Genomic DNA, 11854 nt, shown 5'->3' with positions numbered 1-11854 from the left:
GTCTATAGTGAAACAAAAAACAATACCAGAAATTAGCCAGTTTAACTATTAAGGACACAACCATTCCAACTGGGCCAACTTTGATTTAAGGTTAATGCAAATGCAGCAAGGAAGAGAAAGTCAAACACTTAAAAACTCCTTCTGCACTGGGGAACTCTAAACGGACAGGCTTGTACTGCTGGATGCAGCTGGCGTTCCATCCACGTCTCTCTCGCTACTCTCCCTTGCATTTTTAAAAAACACTCTCTCCTACAGACTCTCACTGGATCTGCTAGGATACATTGGCCAGGTCACTGTGCAAGTGGAACACTGGTTCCTGCTCCAAAATTTGAGATTAATAATATTAATCTCAAAACAGAAAACAGAGTTAGAAAAGGAGTTGAAAATGCCAACCAACATGGTCAAGATCACCTTTCCTATAAGTAAAGGCTAAAGCAGTGAGCCTTTTTAGATTATTTATTATTTACATTATTTATAGTTGACTTTTCTCAATTGGACTCAAGGCAGATTACACAGGGGGAGTCAATCAACAGGATAGGGTATTCAATAACACAATAGGATTAGAGTTGTAGAACCAATAAAAAAAATCTAAAAACAGAACTGAAGCAAAACATAAATGTAACATAATACATTGATGATGCAAAAATTACATAGTAAGACCCTATTTTCAGCAAGCTGAACACAGTAGTCTAGACCACGGTACCTAATTTTTTTCTCTAAGTAACTCTGTGAATCATTTATTGCCTGCATAGAAAAGCCCTCTTGAATAATTCAGTTTAGCGGCGAAAAGGACAGGGGCCACTCGTATATGGTACAAAAACTGATGAGAGAATAGTCTCCTCCAGTCCTACACTAAAACTTGGAGTCACTCAATGAAACTGACTGGCAGTAGCTTCAAGATGAACAAAAGATCTATACACATTACATACATCCACAGAAGACAGAGCTATCTATAGTTGTCAGCCAAGATGGCTGAAAGGAGCTTCCATGGCGCAGTGGTAGCATGCTAATGAATTTAACGGGGAGCAGGGAAATAGCAGGGAAATGTGGTTGTATTCTCACCCTGCTTGTGGGCTTCTCAGAAGCATTTAAACAGCTATTTGTGTGAAACAAGATGCTGGATCAGATGGCCCTTCAATCTAATCAAGCAGACTCCTTTCCTTCTTATGAACATAAGGCACTTCCAAGAATTCAGAACACGTAAAACACAACTTACCTTGCAGATTTGTTGTTTCACTATATTGCAGACAGAGCTGAAGAAGTGCCTAAGGCCACATGGCTCAGTTCAATGAGGAGGCAAAAGTCAGACTAGGGACATCCCAATTCTTAGCTCATCCGCTTATCTACTACACAATGCCAGCATGCTTCAGCTTAATTATTAGTAAAAATGTGTAACTCTTCTGGACAACAGGGACAGCATGCTGAGATCTTAGCAACAGGGGGTGCAAGTCCCAGAGGAGCTCAAAATCTTCCTCCACACAGCCATTGGAGTTGGGATACATCAGCTTGTGTACTTGTTAAGCACCCTGATTATAATTTTTACTGGCTGATGAAAAGAACAACCCAGAACCCACAGAAGGAGAAGGGTGTCAATATGCACTGGGAACCCAGCGGCAAAGAGACAGTGAGGAACAAACCCACCTGATGCATCAGAGGGAAGATAATTGTTTTACCAATAATATTGCACAAGGACAAGCATGTATTAATATCTACTACTTCTCTCTTCAAAACCAACTTCACATCCACAAATTTATCAGAAGTTGCTGCAGTACTGAGACAAATTTATACGGAAAAAAAACAAGAGTAATCTCTCTCACACACACATACACACACACATGCACAGATGAGAGTCAAACACACCTCCTTGGCTGGCATGCACCAGTTTTATTTACATATCAACAAAGACCATGAAGCACCAGCCTAAGCCTCCCACCAGCAGCATCGTGACATGGATGCCATAAATGAGTAGCTCGTTCATGAGGCTAAATTCCACCCGCCTCCTTCCCAGCAAGAGCAGGATAATGGAGAGTTTGTACTGGAAACGTAGAAAGACCCGGATGCTGAGGTACTGGAGGCAAAACAAGACAGACAGGGCCACCCACAGGATGGAGGTAAACAGGCTACAGCTGAAGTACAGCAAGAAACGAATGAAGCCGTACATCCAACGTGACTTCAGGTAGATATCGAAGTTGTTGTACTTGGTGCGCACCAAATGCGTGGTCCTTACTGGCCCACAGGCCGAATGCAAGCATGTTGTGTGGGGGCCGTGGAAAGAGCGGACCCGTCGCGGGATGGGGATTACAGGCATCAGGCACCCCACCTTTTAGAGATCTGGAGAGCCAGGTTTGCACGGAACATACCAGGCAATATCCATGAAGATGGGGGGAAAGACCACTGGCTCAGGAAAGGAAACATGGGGTTGACTTGCCAAGCTGGAAGTTGCCTGCAGGAAGGAACAGAAGGAGAGCCAGTTTGAGAAACACCCCTCAAGGAAGGGGAAATCAGCTGGGCTGGTCAGCTCCAAGCCAGATGCTATTTGCAGACACATCTGTGGCCTCAAGCTGCTTCCCAGATGACAACCAAGCAGTAAGTAACACATTCATCTGTTGTGTGCTGAAGTCAATTTGAATCAACTCCTCCAATGGATGTTAAAAGTTAAATTGCTCCGAAAATGTGTCTAGATTGCAACTGAACAAACTGCTGCAGCCCACCGTCTGAATTCTTCCTGGCCACAGCAAACTGTTATCATAAAAAGAGTGTTGCAACACACATATTGAAAGGAAAGCTGTAGAGATTTAGATATTAGGATGGTGTAAGGGCAGATTCATAAATCCGTTCTCTGGGAGTCATATATTAAACACTAGTCTCCCGTGAGTCCGCAAGCACCGGCTGCGTTTCTGGAATGCTGCGGAACATTCAGAAACACTCTGCACTGAAACATAAGACACCTGCAATAAAACATCTCCAAGGTGCAGATTTGGTGACAAAGTTCAATTGTTTGGGAGAAGAGAAAGCCAGGAAGTACCTAGGACCAGAAAGGGTTCTATACTAGTAGGAAGCAGGAACAATAAAGCAATCGAAGGAACTGGCCAAGAACAGAAGGTGTTCCTCCTATACATTGTTTCTTAAAGGCATTTTCATATATGTAAGAAAAACCCACACATAAAACACATGCATTATCATCTGTGTAAAACTGTGCAAAGCCTATCTCACTGTTTATGTGTTTTTGGAAGCATTCTTCTGGGCAGCTGCTGAAGTGTTCTTTCCCATTAGGTATTCCATGCAATTTCTTATTTAACTGACAGCGCATTCCTAAGCCTCCAGGGCGAAAGCCTTAGAAGGCCAAGAAGGTGCTGCGCCAGCGTTCGGGGCCCCCGCACCGGCGTCCGGGCTACTTACGCCAGCGTTAGTTGCCCAGATGCCGGCATGAAGGCCTGGATGCCAGGCGCCGGGCACTGCCGTGGCAGCACCACCCCAGGATGCCAACAGGGCCTTCCGCTGGCGTCCCACCAGCATAAAAGCCCATGCCGGCGTCCAGGGGGGGGGGGGGAGGAGCTGCCGTCAGGCAGCTTCCTTTCCCCTTTTGCCCCGTGAATGCCAGCGCAGAGCAAAGCTGTGCCTGTAGTGCAGCTGCGCCTCCTCCCCGCCGTTCCCCCACACTGAATCTCAGGAATGCACTGAAAGAGGATGTCCACCCTGAGCTGGCTTGCTGGGGAGGGCGGGCTACAAATGCGAAAATAAATAAAAGTCAGCTGTAGGGTTTACATGTGGGTACACCAGAGACATGGGCAGCAGCTGTCACATTTTAAGGAAAGCTTGAAGACAATTATGCTTTTCCAGTTTTGTGATGCCCCTAAAAATCAATTCTACCTCCTTTCCCCCCCTTCCCACCAGCTGCCCCCACTGCATCTTCACATAGTCAGTAATCCCATAAGCTTCCAGGACTAGCTATCTGCCACTCTTGCCCTCTGAGTCTCAGTGCCTTGAGCCTCTTGCCAGAGCTCTGACTGTTCCCCACAAGTAGCTCTATATTGATGACAATGGAGAGTGGCTGCCTCACAGAACATAGCTGGAAAAACCTAACCTTTACTTCACCCTTTCAGGAGAATGAAAACTACAGGCATAGCTGAAAGCCTAGGAATTCTTGTTTACTCACCACACACTGGTGGAGAGCCAGAGTAGTGTAGTGGTTAGGAGCGGTGGACTCTAGTCTGAAGAACCGGGTTTGATTCCACAGTCCTCCGCATGAGCGGCGGACTCTAATCTGGTGAACCGGGTTGGTTTCCCCACTCCTATGCATGAAGCCAGCTGGGTGACCTCGGGGTAGTCACAGTTCTCTCTGAACTCTCTCAGCCCCACCTACCTCACACAGTGTCAGCTGCAGAGAGAGGAAAGGAAGGAGATTATAAGACACTTTGATTCTCCTTAAAAGGTAGAGAAAGTCGGCATATAAAAACCAACTCTTCTTCAAAATTGCCCTGACAGGTGCATAATATGTGGCAAACATCAAATTAGGGTCCACTCAATAACAAATTCTGTGATTGGTTGCTTGGTGCTATGATCTCATAACAAACCTAATTATCTCTCTCTTAGACAAAGTTGTTTCTTTCATTAAATATTATCGAAATAACAACTTTCTTGTTTCAAGCCCAAATTTCCCACCTCTACCAAAAATTATGAGCATTCCATAATCTGGGTGTCTTAACTCCAGAGAATTTCACAAGACTGCTACAGCACTTGATTTCCACAAAGTACTTGCCCTTTGTAATACCAAACATTAACAAAATCCTAGTTTATCCATATTCACAGGTCAAGTTATGCATTGTTAGTGGCTGGAACTGTGCAGTGCTTCATAAGTCCACTAGAAATCCCCCCCCCCCCCCGGAGATCTATCTGCAATTCTTCGCCATCAGGACATGTCCAAGAGGCAAACCTGAAATAAAGCACATGGCCCAGATTCTCCAGCTGTACAGACCTTCATTCGATATGAATAGCAACTCCAAGAAGCAAGGAGAGTTTCTCAACTGCACTAGGTCCTGACTTGGACAAGGAGAACAGCAGACTTATAAATATGTGTTTATGATGTATCTCACCTGCTTCAGACCTTGTCTGGTTCATTTCATAGCAAGAAAATATTACCATGCTATAACTGCAGTCTGCATCCTATCACTTGATTAGGAACCAAACACAGCTTCAAGAAAAATGAAATGTTTAAGTTAAGGTACACGGGAAGCATAGAAGGGATGCTAATGGCAAAGGGAATGGCAGACAAAGAGTTCTAGGGAGGTAAAGGGAGATGACAGTAGTACACAGTTGCCAGCAATCCAAGTATGAATCATGTGCAGATTTATGCTAGTACACTAAAACAGTCATGCCGGGTGCTCCTGTGTATATTCACAACTTATCATGAAACCTAACACGCGTGCCACTCCCTATCAAAACACGTGCCACAAACCACTGTCTGGGGGGCTGCAGAAGCCTTGTGGGCTATGGATGAGCGCATCCATTACCAATGACGGTAAGCTGCCTATTTTCGGCCGTGCAGATGGACTGGCTCGCTAGTTCTTTGTAGAGATCTTCCTCTGATTTTGACCAGTTCGGCTCATTAATTAATTATGAAAAGGTGACCGACCCCCGTCCGAGAGCAGCCCTCAGCGACGCCGAAAAGCCCACGCGGGTTTCCCGCCCCGGCCCCAAAAGCGCCACCCGCCACCGGGCTTCGGTGCCCAGAGCTGCCGGCGCCACACCGGGGCCCACAGGAGCCCCGCCGGCTGCTCCTGCCCAGGGAGGCAGGCAGGGGTCGGCCCGCTCAGAGCGGCCGGCTGCGACGCGCAGGGCGAGGGGCGGCGGCGGCGGCGGCAAAAGCAGCAGCGGGCAAAAGGCGGCGCCGCCAGGCCGGAGGCCGGCGCTCGGGGGGGGGGGGTCCGGCCTGGCGGCGGCAGCAGCAGCACCTCTCCCCCCTGGGGGCCTGTCGGGGGCGCGGCGCAAGGTGGTCGTCGTCGCCGTCCCCCCCCCCCGCGCGCCACCTCCGCGCTCGGCCGACTCACGGGGCTGGGGGGGCGGCGAACGGCGGCGGCTCCTCGGCCCCCTCCTTGCTTTGAGTCGGGACCGGCGGCGGGAAGGGGGCTGCGCTGTCGGATGACGTCATAGCCCCGCGCCCGCCAAGCTACTCGTCGCGCGGCGCGCCGGCGGGGAAGCTGTTGCCTGGCGACGGGGGGACGCAGCTGCAGTCGCCGCCCCCTCCCCCTCCCCCTCCCCCTCCCCCTCCCCCTCCCGGAGGACCCCGCCGTGCCCCGGCAGCCTGGCTCGGGCTGGCGCCGCGACTCGGCCCCCCGGCGGCCGGGGGGGGTGGGGGACTCCGTGGCCCGAGCCCCCCAGCGGCGTCCAGCAGCGCGGCCCGTCGAGCGCCCAGGCGGCTGCGCTTTACGGCCTGCCGGGCAGAGGCACGGACCCTGCGCGCCTCGACCCCCCCGCCCTCCGTCCCCCCCCCCCGGGGAACGTGTGGAGCCTCTTCGCAGGGCTTCCTTTGCTCCAGGCGCTTCCAGCGGCTCCCGGCCCAGGAGACGGGGGTGGGGTGGGGGGGGTGGGGGGGGGAGGTGGTTGCGACGAGCCTGCAGATATGTTCCTTTCGGCACATTTTGCTACTTTGGCGAGAAAACAACCACCGCCACGCAGAGCCCGCGCGATCTGTGCTGTGAAATAGATGATAAACACAGGCATCTTGAAGGGGTTTATTTTGGTCACAGTAGTTGATGGTGTCCCCTTCTAGACAAAAAACTAAAGTTAGAGGACTTGAAGACTGCCAGGGAGGGGGCGCTCACCCCCCTCCCGAGGAAGCCGATTCCACTGTCGAACTACTCTTACTGTAAAAAAAATCCCTAATATCCTGCTGGTACCTTTCCACCCGTAATTTAAACCCATTATTGCAAGTTCTAATGGCCATACCTTGAAATTAAGTGCATAGAAAGCCCCGGAGGGCTTAGCTCAACAGCACCAGCAGAGATTGGGAAAAGCCTTTCTCTGCCCAATGGCCAGGTTCGAAAGATGGTTTAGTTCCTCGCACAAATTCTTGATTAGAAAATCCAAAAACAAAAGCCACAGGATAGCTTCATAACAACAAACCAAATGGTTCAGGTTCTTAAATTCTCCAGAAATCTTGGATGTTTAAAAACAAAATAAAGAAGATAAATCATGATGGGCAGCCGTGTTAGTCTGTCTGTAGCAGTAGAAAAAAGCAAGAGTCCAGTAGCACCTTAAAGACTAACAAAATTTCTGACAGGGTATGAGCTTCCATGAGCCACCTAAAGTATCTGCAGAAGTAAGCTGTGGCTCACAAAAGCTCATACCCTGCTAAAACAAAGAAGATGTTTCAGTCAAGCCAAGTGCTTAAGGCCCCTTGTCTTGCCTGAACAAAGGTCAGCAGACTCACTAGATGTTGGGTAACAATGACTGCAGGGCTGGACCTAGGGGGACTGGGGGGCGGCTGCCCCAGGTGGCAGGCAGAGGGGGGCACTGCCATGGGAGCCAGAAACTGCAGGCAGTCCTTCTCGCCTGGCTGCTGCAAGTGTCGCCCTTCTTTGTCAGCCCATGACACCGAGGTTGACTCCAAGGTTGAGTGCTGCGCAGGCGTACACATGCACACAACCAGTCCAGCCAGATGCTTCCCCAGCGTGCATTTGCTCCTCAAGCTGTGCCTAGGCAGCCTGTAGGCAGGAGGGGGCTTCACCCACCCCGGGTGGCAATCCCTGTGGCAGCATCGCTCGCCCAGGATGCCACCAAGAAACAAACCGCAACAGACCTGGGCGGCAAAAATATCAGAGGGATGCAATAGAAGTGTTGTGTGTGTGTGTGTGTGTGTGTGTGTGTGTGTAGAGAAGAGAAGAAAAATATCATCTTTATATCAACAATACTAGAGGTTAATCTTAGATGGTGAATTAACTAAAGAGTCAATGGAAGCCAAGTGTTGGTCTGGGGCTCTCTGCCCCTAGAGCACCAGTAATATTCCAGTTGAAGAATCGTGGCTTAAACATCTCTCCATCTTCATCCCACACCCCACCCCCATTTTAACAACCAGACTTATTAAGTATTCTGGAGTACTGAAATACCTGCGTGCAGTTTTGTGTCATTTTGGTTGGCCTTAATAAAAGGTGTATTGTGTATTGTGTGGCCTTTGTTTTCGGATGCGGAGTTTTCTTTGGACCAGCACCTCTGCCTATCTGGGTTAGAAGTAATTGTAATGTTCAGCCACTAGGGGGAGAGCTTGGCAAAAATATGCCCTATTCCGGGATAACTGGTGCTTTAACAAATGAGAAATTATTTTCTTATTATGGGCCAGTTCCCCACACACATTGAATTTGAGGTGCTGTAGGAGCATATGAAAGTTATGTCTCTGGTGTGTGACCTGTGATGTATGTGTGAATCAGTCCTAAACTCAACAAAGATTAGTGCTTTCTGCAAGCACTAAAATGCATCTTAATTTTTTCTTCTAGAAGCTGCAGGCACAGGAGAGCACTTGGATGATCCTTCTGGTTAGCCATTCATGGATCTGGTGTAAATCAGTCTTATGCCTCACAAGTTCTAAAGGCAGGGCAACTATGGAAGTGTGTTTAGTGTTCATTTTCTCTCTGGAAAATGTTTCCCCACCACACAGAATGGTGAAGGGATACAGCAGCCCTTTTTAAGAACAGCTAGAAACATACTCCAGGACTGCCTTGGCTGGTGTGGGCTGGTTTGGGCTTCACAGCACCAAACAGAAAAAAAATTACATCACATAGGTACATTTATTTTATTTTATTTAAAATATATATTAGTTCCAATTCTACCTTGTGGAACTCAAGGCAGCTTACAATGTAAACAAAACAATAACCATAAAAATACATAAAAACTACAATTTAAAATCACAATTTAAGACAGCCAATAAATGGAAAAGCTAAATTAGTCAAATGCTGTCCTAAATAAAACCATCTTCAACGGCCTCCTGAAAATCAAAAGTGATGCACACCTCCCTGGGGAGGTTGTTCCTCTAAGGGGAACTGATCTCTGTAGTTGGGAGATCCATTGTGATTCTGGGAGAGCTGCTGCCACCACCACTGCTGCTGTGGGAGAGGGGGTGGTAGTTCAGGAGGGTGATGGGAGGCAGAAAGAGAGAGAAAGTGACAGGCATGGAGGAGAGAGTAAGAAAAGGGGTGGCAGGAGGGAGAAAATGAGAGACTGAGCGAATTAGGGTGAGAGGGGAGGAAGCAACGGTGGAGGGGAGGGGATAGCTGCTCCAGCACATTTCTTGTGGGCCCCTACTTGTTCTTGTTAAGATTTTGATGGAACTCAGTTTCTGGGCTTGAAATAGCTTTTTTGATATCCCATCTTCTCCTGGTGAATTGTTTTTCCCAATTGCTCTCAGTGCAGCTTTCACATCACTTTCTAAAATGCAGGTTCTTTTTCAAAAGATTCTTCTTTTTTAATTAAATTTTATTTTTATTATAAAGGAAAAGGGTAAGGTAAATGCGGGAAAAGGGAACATACATAAACGTTACATATCTGCTTGGCCTGCATAAGTCAGGACAGTTACCCAACAAAGAAATATGGTTTATAGAGATATCAAAATATTATCGATTCTAACCTTCTGACATGTTATTTTACTACACTGTTAAACCTTTACATGTTAATATAAATTGCAAGAATCTATCCGTTTCTTACAGAATAGCCTACACAAATTATTTTCTCTACGTGAATTTTAAAAAAGACGATTCTAACCTTCTAGCCTCTATGCGTGTCTATCGTTAAGCCTTTGCGTATTGATAATAAAGTTTCCATTTTTCAAAAAACAGTTCGTAGTGTTGATTTTTGTTTATTAAATTAGTCATTTTAGCCATGATTCAGACAGTTTCTCCTTCCACTCTTCTATATTCGGAATTAGTGTCGACTTGCTTGTGCAGTCCTGGCAGCAGTTGTGGCGTATTTGAACAGTTCTCTAGCTGGCACTGGCAATTCTGATGGGATGATGCCCAACTGCTTACCTGTGAGGGTCTGGTATTCTTTGTTCCCCTTCCCCACTTTGTTCTTTGCCTATCTCTTTGAACTCGTAAAAGCAGTTCACACCTCCCCGCAACCCGGCGCCTCTGCTGTCCTTCCCAGGTGCCCTCCCCTGCCGTGCTTCCTGCAAGCACTCCCTCAGGCCGAGTCCGGCCTTGAGGATCTGATAGCCCTAGCAGCCTCGCTGGGACCCGTTTGATGTTTTGTATTGCACCAATTTATCTTGTAACTTCCCATAACATCAGTGTGAACCCCAGTGCCCTGGAATAGATATATTTTGTAACCCGGCTATGTCAATTCACTTGCAACTTTGAATCCGTGTCTGTCTCATCTGTCTGAAGCCTTCAATAAATCTATTGTTTCTGCTTTCAAGCCTGAGCAGTGATTTTGCGAAGTTAGCCCAGGGAGTTGGGAACTCTTGGGATCTAATGGAAATTTTTATTGAAACTATTTTTGAAACTTGTTGTGGATGTGGATGTGGATTCTAAGACAGGCTCTTAGAATGTATCACTTACTGAGAAGTGAAGTTATCTTATTCAGCCAGTCATCGAGTAAGCAGGACTCAACAACTTTACCTGCTTTTAAAAAGCAAGTCTTTTTATTGATATAGTTCTAGTAAAATATGTGTAAATGCAGAATATCAAGTCTTTAACACTTCTATAAACTCTTGCCAAAGAACAATGTATGTATTTACAATGTATGGAGTAAAAGCAAGCAAGTCTTACATACTATTCAGTTTCAAAATCCAACTTCTAAAATATAACAGTCAAATTATTCTGATTCAGTTCAAAGTATCTAATTCATAAAGTCTAGAATAATGTATTTAAGCCATACATACCAGTCAGCCTTTTCTTGAGAGCCTTTGGAAAGTTCTGATTCTCTGGGCTTACTGTAGCTGTATTTATACTATTTCAGGCTCATTAAGAGTGTTAATTTTACCATCAGGAGGAATATCTTTCTCCCCACTTTCAGATAACATGAGCAGTGCAATAATGTCTTAGTTGCAGCTGTTCAGGTTATTAGCTTCTCCCCATGACCAAATATGGGCTTCCTTTCCTTTCAGTCTATTTTGCTTAAAGTATAAACAATCATTTCTGAGCTCCATGATCACGCCATATACTCAGTTTTCATACCATTCTCATATTCAGTACAATACTCATTAAATGAGACTATTTAGAAATCTACAATACAATATATAACTATATAAATCATAAAACACAATTATTGCTCACATTGTAACATGTAACCATCTGGTCAGTAGGAAATCTTCAGCAAGGTCATAGAAAGCAAGAAGCTTACTGCACTTACAGCCTTGAGGTTATAGCAAGCAGGAAGCTTACTGCACCTATAGCCTTGAGATATGAGCAGCTGACAGCTGGCAGCTGAATCAGAAAGGGTAATTTCAGATACACCTTTCTGGCAGATAGTGAAGAATAACTTTGTTCTTCTCCCTTCAAGGACAAGACCAGGGTAAGTTAGTTAGCTCTTGGAAGAATTCAGACCTTGAGAGAATTCAGTCAGCCTGTTCTAAGGACATTTGCATTTTGCAAGCTGTTGCCAGGCTTTTCATTACACAAACCTCTGCAGTTTGTGGTTCAGTTTGTATGTTGTGTTCAAACTCTACATGGAATTAATTCTGCACATGTACACAAAATACCATAATTATGTCAGAGACCGTGACAGATGTTCTTCCAATATATCAGGACCTTTGGACAGGTCCACCAGAAGTAGAAGTAAGATCCGTCTGATACGTTACACTTCCAACAGGTACCTTGGTTTGAATTGTGCATCTTTTGCAGCAATTTTGGAGTGAGGTGCCATCTGT

General features: G+C 46.5%; 1 protein-coding gene across 1 annotated transcript; it reads right to left on the bottom strand.

The window, feature by feature from the left end:
* Positions 1-1867: 1867 nt before the first annotated feature.
* On the bottom strand, positions 1868-2503 carry TMEM250 (transmembrane protein 250). The gene has a single exon (XM_056860620.1). It carries the CDS (start codon positions 2306-2308, stop codon positions 1889-1891), a length of 420 nt encoding a protein of 139 aa, XP_056716598.1. The 5' UTR covers positions 2309-2503; the 3' UTR covers positions 1868-1888.
* Positions 2504-11854: the final 9351 nt, after the last annotated feature.

Source organism: Euleptes europaea, chromosome 14, assembly GCF_029931775.1.
Source record: "Euleptes europaea isolate rEulEur1 chromosome 14, rEulEur1.hap1, whole genome shotgun sequence".
NCBI classification, from domain to species: Eukaryota; Metazoa; Chordata; class Lepidosauria; order Squamata; family Sphaerodactylidae; genus Euleptes; species Euleptes europaea.
This window is presented reverse-complemented; position numbering and strand designations above follow the sequence as displayed.